Raw genomic sequence first — 16,222 nt, 5'->3', positions numbered from 1 at the left:
AGCCCAGTGACCTCTAATCTTTTAATCTGTCTCCAATGGTGGCCTACACACTGAGAGTGGCATAATCTCTGCCCTTGTCCCCCATAATTTACCGAACTGTGCTCTACAGTCAGCACCACAGAGAGATTCAGGGGGGCTGGGGCAGGGCCAGTTCTTCGGCGGCAATTCAGCGGTGGGTCCCTTTTGGAGGGAAAGACCTGCCGCCGAATTGTCGCTGAAGAATGAAGGCCCAGAGCTTGGGGCAAATTGCTCCACTAACCACCACCACCCCCCCGCCGCCCCACCAGGCAGCCCTGTCTACAGTTCCCTAGAAATTTCTCTTCTTGACTCTAGCTGGTGATCATCTTATGCCCTGCCTAGCATGAGGAGCCTTAGCCCCTGTAATTCTCTCCTCGCGAACGTAACTGCAGATGCTACTGTGATTTATACAAATCTCAATTTTTAAAAAAATATTCCTGTTTTAAGGAGGATGGATCTTAAGAAGGATTTTTTCTTCAACTCCTCGCATCTTCCCACAGGCTCTCCTGCCTCCAGCTGGCTGCAGAATGCTCCATTCAGCACTTTTCTGAACTTGCATATCAGGATCTGAGCACAGGAGCATATCACTGCTACTTTTAGTTTGGCCACAAGCCACGCTGCATAGTGACATGAGGGACTCCTTAACCCCTGGAGCTGATGTGCAGGGTTCTAGGGCAGAGTTAGCAGAGTGTATTGAACTCACAGGTCCTGCCAGCACAGTGTATTGAATCCTGGGCTACACTTATACAGGCATTGCTGTTATCAGCTAAGCCACACGCACAGCATCCAGAATAGGACTCAGGATCCTGTGCTCTCAAACCACAGGACATGACCACTTAAACTCAAGGAGATTCTCTGTTGCCTGTGCCAGCAGTATGGATTATGTGCTATTTTTGGACCAGCCGCAGCAGGAACCAAATGACAGATGCTTGAGCAGCACTGGCTTTCCACCCAGTGGAGCGCAGTGATATCTACAACATGCATGCCGGAGAGCAAGAGTGAATAGAGTGTGTCTCACATGGTAATGTCTGGTTCAAACCACAGGACTATAGGGTTAGCCCTTTATTTAAATATTGTCAACCATGAAAACAGTCAGGAATAGTGCAGAAGAGGAAGAGATCAATTCCACTTTCCATGAGATAGAGGATTTTCATCCTGGGGACATTTACATTCACCAAGGGAAATAAATGTTTCACTAGCTGACAACTGTCCCTTTGAGAGCTGGCCTTAAGCCTGCAATATGAGGTATCAGAATTCAAGCCAAACAACTGCCCTTATCTCACTGGCTGAGCCCAGGGCTGCTGGGGCAGGGATTTCAGGACAATGTGTGACATTATGTAACAGCAACCCAGCACCACAGGGCATGATAAGGATAGAAAGGGAGCCTTAACCCCTTCACTTCCTTCCTCTGGTGGGCATGTCAGATGGGAGTGTCATTTTCTTGTTTGTAGCCAGATCATTTAATGTTTCAGTGTTTGGGGTTTTTCAATTAGAATATACAAGAAAATGCCCGAAGAGTTCAGTGGAACTGGAGAGGACAAGTTTTTGTTACTAGTCACATGGCCGATTGCTACCTTCACTTTCCACCCAGTGTAAGAAGTTCCAGCCTTTGTGCAAATTTTTGTAGTGAAATGTAAGCCCTGCACGATACCATTTATCGTTAACAGTATTGTCAACCCCAAACATTAAAAATAAACATGTCAGGCCCCCAAAATTAAGAAATTGGCTTAAAAATAATTAAATTTGAAAAATTAATAAATGGAATTATTTTATTTGCCTATTGGTTTTTGAACCCTTAGAGATCTCGTTTTCAAACTTATTTCTGTGACTGTAATACCTGGAAACTTCCTCCTTTCTTTTTTAAACAAAACCCAGGCTTTTCTTGTAATCAGTTGACTCCAGGAGCTAGGGATTTAAGGAAAATAATATAGAGCACAAAGTTCACAATAGAATTGCGAGAGTTGGCAACACTGTAATAATTAGGAGTATTGAGAGCCAAGGGTTTGGTTGAGGTCCACTGTAATCTAAAAACAATGGACAGACCCAAACATGGTGCAGAGTGTTAGCAGTGAAATTCTGAAAGTGGATACAGGGAGTGTTGGAGGAAATCATTTGAACAAAAGCGATGGAAGGAGAGTGAGCACAGAGGACCAACAGAAAGTGTTCAGAGAGAAATAAATGTGTTTCCAAGAATTATGTATAATGTCTGGCAATAAAATACACAGACACACCAAAACTACATTAAAGAAATAGATATAAGAGAGAGAGAGATGGAAAATATCAGGTACACAAAAGGACCGGAGAGAATGCAGGATGGAGTGCAGAGATTGTAAATAATGATAAAGAAAGCAAAACAGATGGGACTGAAAGGCAAAGTGCCCGAGAGGTTAAGATAAATAATAAGAACTGTTCAAGTATGTAGGTAACAAGAGGTCAGTGCAGGACACAGACAAGCCTTTAGGAGGAGGTCAGAGTAATTTATGGACAGAAGAGGTGGATGTTACTAAAACATTCAATGAATTCTCCAGAAAGGAAGGTCTGTTGGTGGAGGTAAAGGGAGGATGAAAGATATCAAATGCTAAAAACAGACTACATGTTCTGGGGGAGTTGATTAAGGGCTATTATGAATCTGAGGCCACACAAGATCCATCTCAGAAATCTAAAGGAAGTGGTAAAAGATGGCGAAATCTTTAAGCGTTGTTTAGAAACAGGCAATGAGTGATGGACTGCAGAGATAGTGCAATACGTACAAAGAGAAACTTGCCTAATTGAGGTGGTCTTCTAATAAAATTGGAGTCTTGGTCCTCAGTGGACCAGGGTCTTCGGTCAGGATGGCATAGCTCCATTGACTTTACTGGAGCTATACTGATTGATATCACCTGAGGATCTGGCCCAGTACGCTGTGGATACTAAAGTGGCAGTCTCTTAAAACAGAAGATTGCCTAATAAGGTTGATTTCTTATAAAGATTTTAGTGTATTTTATGAAGGGTCTAATGAATGACCAAAAAAGGGTAGACATGTCAGCTTTAACTTTAAAAAAGCATCTACAGATTCTGATACCTTTGTCATGATGAATAATACCTTATTCCACAAATAGCTCATTGGGTGACATTCTGGCCCCATTGAAGTCAATGGCAAAACTCCCATTGACTTCAGTGGGGCCAGGGTTTTATCGAATAAGACTATCTGTGGAGTGAGGGTGTTAAATCTTTTTTTCATTGAAAAACCCTATAGCTATTTGAGAAAGGGGAAAGAAATGGATGAGGGAAACCAGTGTTCTAAAGCAGGGGCGGGCAAACTTTTTGGCCTGAGGGCCACATCAGGTTTCCCAAATTGTATGGAGGGCCAGTTAGCGGAGGCTGTGCCTCCCCAAACAGCCAGGCGTGGCCCGGCCCCCCATTCAATCCCCCCTGCTTCTCGCCCCCTGATGGCCCCCCCAAGACCCCTGCCCTATCCACCCCTCCCTGTCTCCTGACCACCCCCAGACCCTGCACCCCGGAGTGCCCCCTGCCATCCCTTCCAACCCCTCATCTCATTCCTGACTGCCCCCCAGCGACCCCTTCCCTCTATCCAACCCCCCCGTTCCATGCCCCCTCACTGGGCTCCCTGGAGCACCGGTGGCTGGCAGCGCTACAGCCGCACCGCCCAGAGCACCAGGACAGGCAGCGTCACCGTCCAGCTGGAGCCAGCCACACACCGCGCAGCACAGAGCACCGGGTCAGGCAGCTGCGCCGCCCGGCTGGAACCAGCTACACCACCGTGTAGCACAGAGCACCAGGTCAGGCCATGGCTCTGCAGCTGCGCTGCTGGACAAGAGCTCGCAGCCCCATCACCCAGAGCATTGCACCAGTGGCGCAGTGAGCTGAGGCTGCAGGGAAGGGGGAACAGCAGGGATGGGGCCGGGGGCAGGCCGGATGTGGGCCGTGGGCCGTAGTTTGCCCACCTCTGTTCTAAAGAGATTACAAGAAAGATGACTCCAAAACCTAGGTCTGTATCCTGTAGGAAAGGAGATAAAGAGGGATATTCCCTCTTCAATACATTCCAATTAGGCATCCTTGAAGTATACAAAATTCTTAAAGGTTTAGTGCTGTAAGACTGTATCCCTTATATATGTAGAGAGAGAGTATTTCAGTATTCTACAGAATTGACCCAAACTGCTTCAGTACCGCTAATGCAGGGGGTAGTGTTTTGTATTATTAAGGCAAAATTAGGCTCTTAAACCTTTGTTTTAGCTCCTAAATAAGTGATCTGATTTTCAGAAGTGCTGGGAGCCCTGCAGCTTCCACTGAAGTCAGCTGGAGCTGCTGGGGGCTCAGAACTTTACTTACTTATGTCCTTAATAATGGAGTTAGGAGACTAACTTCCGACTCCTAATTTTAGAAGTCTTGGCTTTAATGTATAACACTGCAGTATTCTTTCGCTGATGGCTGAGCAAGTGTTAAGTGAGGAGCAAAAGGGCCATACACCTAAGCTAAGGAACGGCTGGACAGAAAGTCTTTGTACAGCGAGTAGTTAACGTGTGCAGCATTAAATACCAAAGGCACAATGGGAGCAGCCAGTATAAATAACATTTAACAGTTCGACAAGAACTTTGCAGAAAAGAAAATATTTTGGGTGCCGCTGCCAACTTCAAGTGGGGTAGAGGGATGTTACATAGACGCAGCTCGCCTTAGAAACGCTGTTATATCTGGGTGACAGAAAAAGGACAACTGCAGGATTGTGCTTTTCCGAGATGGTCGCTGCGGTTTGTTTTTTTAAACTATGTAACTGTGAGGCTGTTTGCCGGGTACTGTAATTTAAGTGGAAGTGGCCTGCTAGTCTGTCTGCCAGGGCACTCTGAGGGAGGGAAGCGGACCCTGCTCCCTTGTGGAGATTTAATATTCTTGCTGTAAAGAAGGTGAGAAAGCGACTTGTGGGCCTTGAGCTGAGCAATGACAGTCCAGGCACAAGGTATTTGGCTGATTTATGCCCTGCACTGAGGTAACTATTTCCATTGTAAACTGGAAAAGGGAAGAAAAGCCAGGTATCATGTTCGTAAAGAACCTTCCTAGAGAGTGAACGTACTACGGAGTAACTGGCCAGGCCGCTGGATTCAGTGCGGTGTCGAGGATTGCTATGGGATTGCGGTGCTGTGGGAAGTTTCCATCTGTCGGGAGACATGTCAAAGCAAGACCTGAGATGTAAAGATTCTGTAGCACCTTTTGTAAGAGTAGGTGTGTTAACCCTACTGTCCATTTAGCTAGCAATTGTCTGCCTATCTGCAATTCCCCCTGCATATTCACCTGGGCAGGATATTCTTCTTCACGTCCTGTCCTGAAAGGTCATGCGGTGTTACTGTATGCTGCTAACCAGCCGCTCTCAGAGGCATCTCAGAGGCATCTGCATTTTAATGATCGAATGATCCCTATCTCTTAGGTATTTGGCAGCATTTGTGAGGTTTAATTCATTGTGTTATTTATTAACTGATGATCACATGGGATGTTTTTGTCTTTTATCATTTTTCTATCACCCATGGGTGAGTGCTTTTCATGAAGTGATCATTCTATATCTGACCTCCTGCTCAATCCTCCTGCTCAAAAGAAATCAGCACAACACCTTCAAAAGACGAGCCTGGGAGCTTAAATTCATCTCTTTGCTAGACACTAAAAACCATGGTTTAATAAAGACACTGGATTTATGGCTTATTAGGACAGTCTGTCACCAACTAACCCTCATTTTTTGTCCTGTGACTGCAGAGGTGTTAATGGGGCACTTCACCTCGAATGATCTCTTAGAATATGTTAACTAATTACGCTAAACAATCTGCACCCACTTGTATGTAGCTTTGACACACTTTCTGGAGCCGGAAGAGCTCTCTGTAGCTTGAAAGCTTGTCTCTTTCACCAACAGAAGTCAGTCCATAGAAAATATTACCTCACCCACCTTGTCTCTTGAAGATCTTTCAGTATTTCAGTGGGTTTGTAATACCAAATGCAGTGTAGCACATGATAGCATTCTAAGGGTATGTCTAGACTACCTGCCATATCGGCGGGTAGCGATCGATTTATCAGGGATCAATATATTGCGTCTCATCAAGACGCGATATATCGATCCCCGAACGTGCTCCCCGTTGACTCCGGAACTCCACCAGAGTGAGCGGCGGTAGCGGAGTTGATGGGGGAGCCGTGGCTGTCGATCCCACGCCGTGAGGACGGAAGGTAAGTCGGAATAAGATACGTCGACTTCAGCTATGGTATTCCCGTAGCTGAAGTTGCGTATCTTACATCGACACCCCACCCCCAATGTAGACCAGGCCAAAGAGTGCAAGGCCCAATAAATCTCTTTTGTGTTTTCTTCAGCAACAACCCCAGATCCTGTGCAGGAACTAACTACTTTTTCTTGTCTCTGTGAAGTAAATACAACAACTGTGTATTAGGAGGAACACTCCAGATAGGCACCACTTAGCTGCTGATCTGTAAATTTGGCCACTGGTGGATACATATGGGAATACATTGGAAGTGACCAGAAAAGGACTTTGGGCATAGCAGCGGTGGGAATCCATAGTGTCTTTTGCTTTTCCAACATGTTTGTAAAACCATTACAAAAAATCACGGTGCTTCTATTACAGTGGTGAGGAAAGCATGTGCTCCTCTGACCTTTATGGCTGCTAGCTACTTACTCTTCTTCCCCTCGGCAGTTAGATGCACAATAGTCACTGTAACGGTTTCTCAGTCCCCTGTCTTTCTCTTTTCCATGACTGCTGAGGAGATTAACGGAAGGGAGAGGAGGGGAAGGGCTTGACTTAGAGCTGAATCTGAGCTGCGTTAGTGCAGATATCGTGTAGACTGGGAGAACTGATGTCTGCCATTTAGGAGAAGTGTGACGGGTTCAGTCACAGAGACCCCCTTGGGACTGTTACCTGCCGTGCTTAGATTACCTCTGAGACTGTTTTCCCTGCCAGCTTGGGACTCCAGAAACCTGCCTTGTTGAGCTAAACACACAAGCCTGCTGCAGCACAGACTCAGGTCTGGTCCACGCCCCCAAAGCTGCAGACTTTACCCAAAAACTGCTCAGCAGGTCACCTATTTCCAGCACCCAAACACCCAGCTCCCAATGGGATCCAAACCCCAAATAAATCTATTTTATTCTGTATAAAGCTTATACAGGGTAAACTCATAAATTGTGCAACCTCTATATCACTGATAGAGAGAGATGCACAGCTGTTTGCTCCCCCAAGGTATTAATCACTTACTCTGGGTTCAATAATAAACAGAAGTGATTTTATTAAGAATAAAAAGTAGGATTTAAGTGATTTCAAGTAATAACAGACAGAACAAAGTAAGTTACCAAGCAAAATAAAGCAAAAACACACAAGTCTAAGCCTAATACATTAAGAAACTGTTTACAGGTAAAATCTAACCCTCTGAGATGTTCCAATAAACTTCTTTCACAGACTTGATTCCTTCCTAGTCTGGGCCCAATCCTTTCTCCTGGTAGGGTCTTTGTTAGTTCCAGCAGACATCTTAGGTGAAAAACGGGTGTTCTCATGATTGGCCGCCCCCTTTGTTCTCTTCCACTCCCTTTTATAGCTTTGGCACAAGGCGGGAATATTTTGTCTCTCTGGGGCCTCCTTCTAAATGGAAAAGTACCAGTTTTAAGATGGATTTCATTATCAGGTGACATAGTCACATGTCACTGTAAGACCTCATTCTTCATTACCCAGGGGCTGGCCTACATGTACACAGGAACATCTACAACCAGTTGTCCTAGTCAATGGGAGCCATCAAGATTCTAAACCACCATTAATGGCCCACACTTTGCAGAATTACAATAGGACCTCAGAGTTATACTTCATATTTCTAGCTTCTGATACAGGAATGATACATACATACAAATAGGATGACCACACTCAGTAGATTATAAGCTTTGTAATGATGCCTTACAAGGGACGTTTTGCATAAAGCATATTCTAGTGATGACATATTCGTGTTTATAAGCATATTTTCATAAAGCATATGGAGTGCATTGTCACAAGAAAAATGGAAAGTTATTTTACCGAAGAGCACTTGTTGGTGTTTCCGAAAAGTTTGGTGCTGATCCTTCCATTTCTGTGCCACATACTGGACACTAGGAATATATTTACTTCGAACTCCCAGAACGGGTTGGTGCCGAATGTTCCCGCTGTAGTTAATGAGTATTTCTCATTTACACTAAGGCGTATGTGTATGCTGCTAAATGCTGGGCACAGGCTAGCCTGCCCCAGCTAGTGTGGGTAACAACAGCAGCAACGACAGCACAGGCTCCAGGGTGGGCTCGTGAGCAGTGTATTTTCCCCAGGGCCTGTGCTGGGTTGTACTGCTCATGTTGGAGCATGCGTTGGCTTCACTGCTACTGTTATCTGGGCTAGCTGGATTCAAGTTAGCTCGGGTAGGCTATTGCTAAACGCACTCTCCACCAATCTGGCAGTGCAAGGCGGGGATTTCCAGGGGCGGCTCCAGGCCCCAGCACGCCAAGCACATGCTTGGGGCGGCAAGCTGTGGGGGGTGCTCTGCCAGCGCCGCGAGGGAGGCAGGCAGGCTGCCTTCGACAGCTTGCCTGCGGAGGGTCCGCTGGTCCCGCGACTAGGCATTTTGCCGCCCCTGGGGACTTCAAATGGCATAAATTAGTTAAACTCACTTTAAGGCCTCTTTACACTACCAGAGGGGCCTAAAGTGTAACTGAGAATCAGGCCCTGAGTAGTGATGTCAGAATTTTCCCCAGAGCTAAGGACAAGTGCATGTCCTGAGACTATTAACATTTCAGTTGGATCCCGCCATCTCCCCAGAATGAGACAGCTCGTTACACCAGGGTCTATCTTCCCCTTTGCCATAGAGTGAAGATGAGCTGATGGTTGGTTACTGTTTCCATGGGTTGACTAATGAAGGATTAGAAATAAAATTGCTGCTTCTCTGTATCCACTCTGCACGGTTGTGTCAGGCCAAAATGGCAGCCGATGGGCCACATCCTGACCCTGCTGCTGCATGGGGAGGAACCTGGCCACAACCCCACAGCCTGGCCAGTATGAGCACCCAGGGATGCTAAGCAGTTCCTGGGGGAACTGGCTTCCTGGGGAGCAGCTGAAGAGCTATTCTGTAGTTAGGCAGCCCCGTTCACTCCCACGGAAGAAGCGACCGGTGCTCGGAGGGATGTTGGGTGGAAGTGGTGCTCTCTCTTCTCCAGTATTGCCACTTGCCAGCTCTCATAACTTGAGCATGAGTTTTGCAATATTTGGTGTTTTTCTTAAAACCCCAACTCCTGGAGTCATGTGATTGTAGGAGACTCTCAGCTTTTGTTAATAAACACAGTACATTTCTGTTCTCATGGTTGCCAAGAAAGGCCTGAAACCATGGCCTGACTGCCTCCTGAAGGCTCCAACCCCACCAGGCAAATGAAAAGAACCCAAAATGGGTCATTCTTAAATTCCAAGTATTTTAAGCCTGTCTCATGGAGCGAGGGAAGGCTCACTTGTGGTTTTTGGCTGGCCACACTGCTTCTCTACCAGAGCTAGGCTCTCCTCTGCAGAATTACAGGACCTAGGATTTGGCCTAGTATCAGTGCAATAGTATAGCTGTATATCCTGCTTTGCACTAGTGATAGCAAACCACCAAAGAGACCAAATCTCTACATTTTGTATGTGCCCAAAGCTACTGAAATCAGTGGGAATTTTGAGTACACAAAAAATGCAGGGTCAAGGTCCTCATTTTTGAGACAAGTTACCAATCAGCGTCAATCAGCTGAGGGCTTTTCTGATCTGCTGAGGTCCGCCAAAGGGTGTTGGAAATCTTGCAAGAATAGATTTCTCAGATGCTTCCATGTCTCACTTGTAACAAAGATCCCCCCAAGAGCAGCTCTGTCTAGAAACAAGTAGAGCAGATGTGTAAGCTCTGCAGAGTAGGGGCCATTTCTTTGCTGTATGTTTGCAAAGAGCTTGACATTTTGGGGCCCTGTTGTCATGGATCCACAGGTCTGGTCCCTGGGAGAGCTCCTTCAATGCATCAGCCCCCTCAGGGTCACACTCACTGGGGAAAACCCATGGCTTCACAGCTCCTGGGACTGAAACTCAGAGCCTTCCGCACACCTGCTTTATGCCGTGAGCTCCCTGCAGCAAGTCCACCTGGATTGGACCCCGGAGGGAGACTTACACAATGCACCTCCAGTTTCCTTTATCTGGAGTGACTCCCAGACAGCGCTGTAAAAGCAGAAGAGCGTATTAGATGTCTGGAACGCAGCGTCAAAAGTCCTTGGTTGTCACAGAGAACAGACAGTTACAGCATAGGCCATCTGGGTCAGTTCAGAACCCAGAGCTCTCCTGTGACACTTTCTTAATTTATTTATTTATTTATTTATTGCGAGTGGAATCAGAGTTTATTGGGGTGGTTCCTGAAGCTTTAACGGTTCGACTTGGCCACACACTTTCTTAATCCAAGTCCAGAAGCTTTTCCTGCTTCCAGCAACCCACACTTAACAACCCCCGGCTGGCCCCTCCTCAGTCCTTTGTCCTTGTTCCCAGGCAAACATTGTCACCTGGCCCTCTTCCTAGCCTTTTGTTCTCCAACTGGTCAAACCAGGCTGGCTTTCTGCAGAGGGGTGGATCTTCCACAGTTGTTATTTGCTAGGTACCAAAAGTCCGAGCAATTGTCTTCTGAGACTCTTCATAGCATGGGGTTAGGCCCAGACAGCCAGGCATCAGTCATACCTGGAGCTTTGCAAAGGGTACACAACCTTTTCCTCCCACCTAGTTAACCATGCAGCACATGGGGGAAACTGAGGCACACAGACTATTCATACAAAACATGATGAAGAATTCTCACTTCATCACTTCTGTCCTCTAGGCACTCCTGCAATATAAGCAATAATATTTATTTTTTTCAAAAAAGAGGTTAAGTTTAATCTTATCGAGCCCAGTTCTCTTCTCTCTGCTCTATCCTGCACTGAAATAATCTTCTCCCACACAGGCATAAATCAGGAGTAATAGTAACTATATTGATGAAACTGGTGCAAGAGGTGAAGTGGAGCCATTGGCTTCAGTGACATGTCACTGGTGTAACATGAGAAATTTGGCTCCCAGTATTCATGAAGGCTTTTTCCTGAGAGGAATCTGGTTGGCTTTATACAGAGGGAGATCTATTTTGTTTGGCATTGGTCCATCAGTTTGTATTGTTTTGTATGTGCATTGAGTAACTGTGAGGCCCCACTGTCTCAGTTGCTAAATAATGCCCCCTTACGCCTACCCACAAGGTTCCCCAGAGGTTTATACAGAGGGGAGTAGGACACGGTCACACTGGGTGAGAGGCAAAGTAGAGTGAGATTTGGTTTTAAAACAAGGCAGCTACGGCAGGATTTGGGGTAAAATGCAGACACAGATAAGCAGACGGAGGAAGCAGGCCATTCTGTCTAGTTCTGGACCAATGAAATTCCTCAATCTAGGTGAAAGTGCTGCTGCTTCCCTGGTATATCTCATCTGCAATGTGAGACTTAAAATTCTTGCCTGACACGTGAGGGGCTTGCAGGGGAGAGGGGATTGGAAGGGGAGGATTTAAATGGATACAAAGAAGGCTGGCCTCTCACAGGAATGGAATCCAAGCCATCCGAAATATCTAAAGCTTCATATGTTGGCATGTGCTCTCAGACTGAAGCCTATTAAATGTAGAACAAGGGACAATTACTCTCCATCTTAGTCTGTAGCTCTCCTCGGGGCTAGGCAGGAGGGAAGGAAAGACAGGGAAAGAGCATGCGTCTCATACAGATTTTTATGCAGTGTTTTCCTTATATTAGCAGAGAGGTGACTGTAAACCGGACTCACATTTGACTGTGAAAATTAGAATCATTCAGAACACCCAGTGTTTCGAGAGATTTTATTTTCTCTGCTAAAAGAATAGCCATCATTAATAATCATCTGTGTTGGTTTTGATGGGGTGGGCTAGCCCTTTGTGTGTTAATCTGATTGGACGAACGTTGAACTATGGATAGACCTTTCTATCTCGCCATCATTCCATGAAGGTAGGACTTGTCTGCCAGCGTAAGATCAATGGTTTTGCTCTTAGCAAAGCTAGCTTGCAATACAGCCTTAAAACAAGAAGAAATAGTGTTCACCCAAGCTAAGTTCCTCAGCTCTGCAACGCAGCTCCTGCTCCTCTTACAGGAAAGAAGGATGTTCTTGTGGTTAAGGTGCTAGCCTCAGAGACAGGAGGTCAGTGGTCAGTTCCTGGCTCTGTCACAGACTTCCACTGTGACGTTGGGTCAGTCACTTAATGTCCTAAGGCCTCATTTGTAAAATGGGGATAACCTTTCCTTTCTTGTAACTTTTGTCTTGTCTGTGTAGACCGGAGTGGGCAAACTTTTTGGCCCGAGGGCCACATCTGGAAATAGAAATTGTATGGTGGGCCATGAATGTTGACAAAATTGGGGTTATAGACTCATAGACTTTAAGGTCAGAAGGGACCATTATGATCATCTAGTCTGATCTCCTGCACAAAGCAGGCCACAGAATCTCATCCATCCACTTCTATAACAAACCCCTAACCTATGTCTGAGTTACTGAAATCCTCAAATTGTGGTTTGAAGATCTCAAGCTGCAGAGAATCCACCAGCAAATGACCTGTGCCCCATGCTGCAGAGGAAGGCGAAAAACCTCCAGGGCCTCTGCCAATCTGCCCTGGAGGAAAATTCCTTCCCGACCCCAAATATGGCAATCAGTTAAACCCTGAGCATGTGGGCAAGACTCACCAGCCACCACCCAGGAAAGAATTCTCTGTAGTAACTCAGATCCCAACCCATCTAACATCCCATCACAGACCACTGGGCATACTTACCTGCTGATAATCAAAGATTAATTGCCAAAATTAGGCTATCCCATCATACCATCCCCTCCATAAACTTATCAAGCTTAGTCTTAAAGCCAGATATGTCTTTTGCCCCCACTACTCCCCTTGGAAGGCTGTTCCAGAACTTCACTCCTCTAATGGTTAGAAACCTTCGTCTAATTTCAAGTCTAAACTTCCTAGTGTCCAGTTTATATCCATTTGTTCCTGCGTCCACATTGGTGCTAAGCTTAAATAATTCCTCTCCCTCCCTAATATTAATCCCTCTGATATATTTATAAAGAGCAATCATATTCCCCCTCAACCTTCTTTTGGATAGGCTAAACAAGCCAAGCTCTTTGAGTCTCCTTTCATATGTCAGGTTTTCCATTCCTCGGATCATCCTTGTAGCCCGTCTCTAAAGCTGTTCCAGTTTGAATTCATCCTTCTTAAACATGGGAGACCAGAACTGCACACAGTTCCAGATGAGGTCTCACCAGTGCCTTGTATAACGGTACTAACACCTCCTTATCTTTGCTGGAAGTACCTCTCCTGATGCATCCTAAAACTGCATTAGCTTTTGTAACAGCCATATTACATTGGCGGCTCATAGTCATCCTGTGATCAACCAATACTCCAAGGTCCTTCTCCTCCTCCGTTACTTCCAACTGATGCGTCCCCAGTTTATAACTAAAATTCTTGTTGGGGTTCGGGAGGGGGTAAGGGCTCTGGTTGGGAGTGCGGGCTCTGGGGTGGGGCCAGAAATGAGGAGTTCAGGGTGCAGGAGGGGCTCCGGGCTGGGGTGGAGGAGTGGGGTGCGGGGGGGGTGAGGGTTCCAGCTAGGCAGGGTGGGATCTGGGGTGGGGCTGGGGATGAGGAGTTTGGGATGTAAGAGGGTGCTCTGGGCTGGGACCGAGGGGTTCGGAGGGTGAGAGAGGGATCAGGGATGGGGCTAGGGCAGGGGTGCAGGCCCTGAGCACGCTTACCTCAAGCGGCTCCTGGAAGCAGCGGCATGTCCCTTCTCCAGCTCCTACGGGGAAGTACAGCCAGGCGGCTTTGCACGCTGCCCCATCAGCTCCAATTGGAGTGCTGGAGGGGGCCATTGGAATGCCTAGGAGCCACAGCAGGGCCATGCTGCAGTTTCCAGGAGCCATGTGATACAGCCCCCGGCCCTGCACCCCTGCTGGAGTGCTGGAGCGGGGCAAGCCCCAGACCCCGCTCCCCAGTGGGAGCTCGCACGCTGGCTTAAAATGGCTGGTGGGCTGGATCTGGCCCATGGTCCGTAGTTTGCCCACCCTTGGTGTAGACTGTAAGATCTCAAAGGCCAAGGACTGCCTTTTACTATGTGTTAAGTTCAGGACCTGGCACAATGGCTGCCCCTTCTCACTATTAGCATTTGTACTTCTCGTTAGGTTAATGCATTAACCTTGGTTACCTTCTCCAGACCTGAGGATGAGCTCTGTGAAGTTCAGAAACTTGTCCCCTCCACCAGAGGTTGGCCTCATAAAAGATATTAGTTCACCCACTTTGTCTCTCTCTATACATTCTATATATGCTCCCGCTGCTGATTCTTCTCGATCAGTGACAATATGTGTTGATCTATTGCACAGTTGCTCCAAAACATTTAGGGAGGAGGATTTAATGACCAAACTCTGCCTAGCTATGACGGAGAGCAGAATTTCACTCTACGAATCCAGTTTTGGTGATGATGTATCCTTTCATCTTTCCCATGGAGAAGAACAGGCACATCAATGGCTTTTAGCAGCTGTTTTCCATCAGACATTTTCCTTTGTGTGTGTCAAAAATGAGGCTTTGATGTAATACCCCCCATCTACATATTTCTTTGATATTTTGAAAGTGATCTTAATGTATGTGTGTCTGTCTGTCTCAGGCACTCCATGAATTTTGACACTCCCTTGGTTTCTTTTGACAGGGACACATGTGTAGCAAAGGAACACACTGACCTGCCAGCTTCCCACTCACTCAGTCCTGAGTGTATCCCCACTGACTTACAGCACAGCAAAACAGCATGGTCAGGAGGAGTTAAACCGCAGCTGAAGAACAGGTGAGAGAGAAGATGGTTTTGCTCATGATTCTCTTCCCGCCCTCTACCTATTCCGATTATTTATGTACTTTGAATTTCATTCTGGGACAGATCCTCAGCTGGGTCCATTGTCAAACACAACTTCCCTCGTCGGGGAGAAGAGTCAATTTAAACCCGTGTAAGTGTCAAGTTTTTGAAGCGTCAGGAAGTGAGATTGTGTCGGAGTAATTATCTCACATGACACTTAGCCCTTCGCACACCTCCAGCGCAACGCCAGGGAAATAAACTCAATCTTGTGCCCTGAGCAAGGGACAACTTTGCTGTCATTGATAATGTTTGTGTGGGGCTGTGCACAGAGTAGCTCTGTCCTTTATAGAACTTTGTCAGTCCTGGAGAAGACAGAGAAATAGGACTAAATTCAGCTTTCCACTGCACTGGGGTAAATCTGGAGTTACTCCATTGCTTTGGACCAAGGGATTGATTTGTAGAGGTATTGAGGCATCTGAAGATTAGACCTGTGCAAATAACGCAATTTTTGATTTCCTGGGAATTCTGAAAAATCAAGGAAAATTTTCAGTGAATTGAAAAGTGAAAAAAGAGTTCGTTTCAGATTGAAAGAAATGTTTCTTTTTGACAAAATCCAAATGTTTCCCTTTTTATTTTGACCAGTTTTAAAAGCAATTTTTGTAAAACTAATGGAAATTTTGAAACAAAAGGTTGTTTTGAACTGAAAATAAATCAAAATGCTATGAGAGTTCAAGATTAGTACTTCCTGCTTGTAGATCTTTCATTCCCAACAGTGAGAGAAGCGTCACAGTTTAGTGTTTCATTGTGATATTTTACCATCAGAGACATAGTCATGGGGTTTTTTTATTACACCGAGTGGCATTTCAGGCTGTGTCTGCTGCCTGCCTATATTGTGTATCAATGGTTGACACTTTGGTTCCAAACAGGAAATAGCCTTAATGTAGAAGCATTTGAGAGTGGGAGGGAATATGCTGCATGGTCTTAACCTTTGGCTGTGCCATGAGGGGCAGCCCCACGATTTGTTTGCTTTCTGTAAACACACCCGAAATGATGAAGTGCTTTGGATCGCCGATTGTCTAAAACATTCTGTGAAATTCAGAGTGGAAAATAAGTGTTTCCAGTCTTTGGGAAATTCCAGGATTCTAGGGCCAGACTCTTAGCTGCTGGAAATTAGAGTCTGTTGAAATCAGTGGAACTGCACCTGTTTTCACCAGCTGAGGATCTGTCCTGGAGTTGGCATCATTAACTATAGAATGCTGTGTAATTTTTGAGTATCGCCTGCCTGATTCTTTGTTGCCCAGCACTTTCTGGAGT

General features: G+C 46.1%; 1 protein-coding gene across 2 annotated transcripts in view; it reads left to right on the top strand.

The window, feature by feature from the left end:
• SHROOM3 (shroom family member 3) overlaps positions 1 to 16,222 on the top strand; it is a 246,454-nt gene that overhangs the window by 187,642 nt on the left and 42,590 nt on the right. For both annotated transcript variants that reach the window (XM_030565152.1, XM_030565153.1), the window contains exon 3: positions 14,771 to 14,902. In XM_030565152.1, coding sequence (XP_030421012.1) covers positions 14,771 to 14,902 — 132 coding nt within the window. The remainder of the gene's footprint in view (positions 1 to 14,770; positions 14,903 to 16,222) is intronic.

This window comes from Gopherus evgoodei, chromosome 5, assembly GCF_007399415.2.
Source record: "Gopherus evgoodei ecotype Sinaloan lineage chromosome 5, rGopEvg1_v1.p, whole genome shotgun sequence".
In the NCBI taxonomy this organism is placed as follows: Eukaryota; Metazoa; Chordata; order Testudines; family Testudinidae; genus Gopherus; species Gopherus evgoodei.
This window is presented reverse-complemented; position numbering and strand designations above follow the sequence as displayed.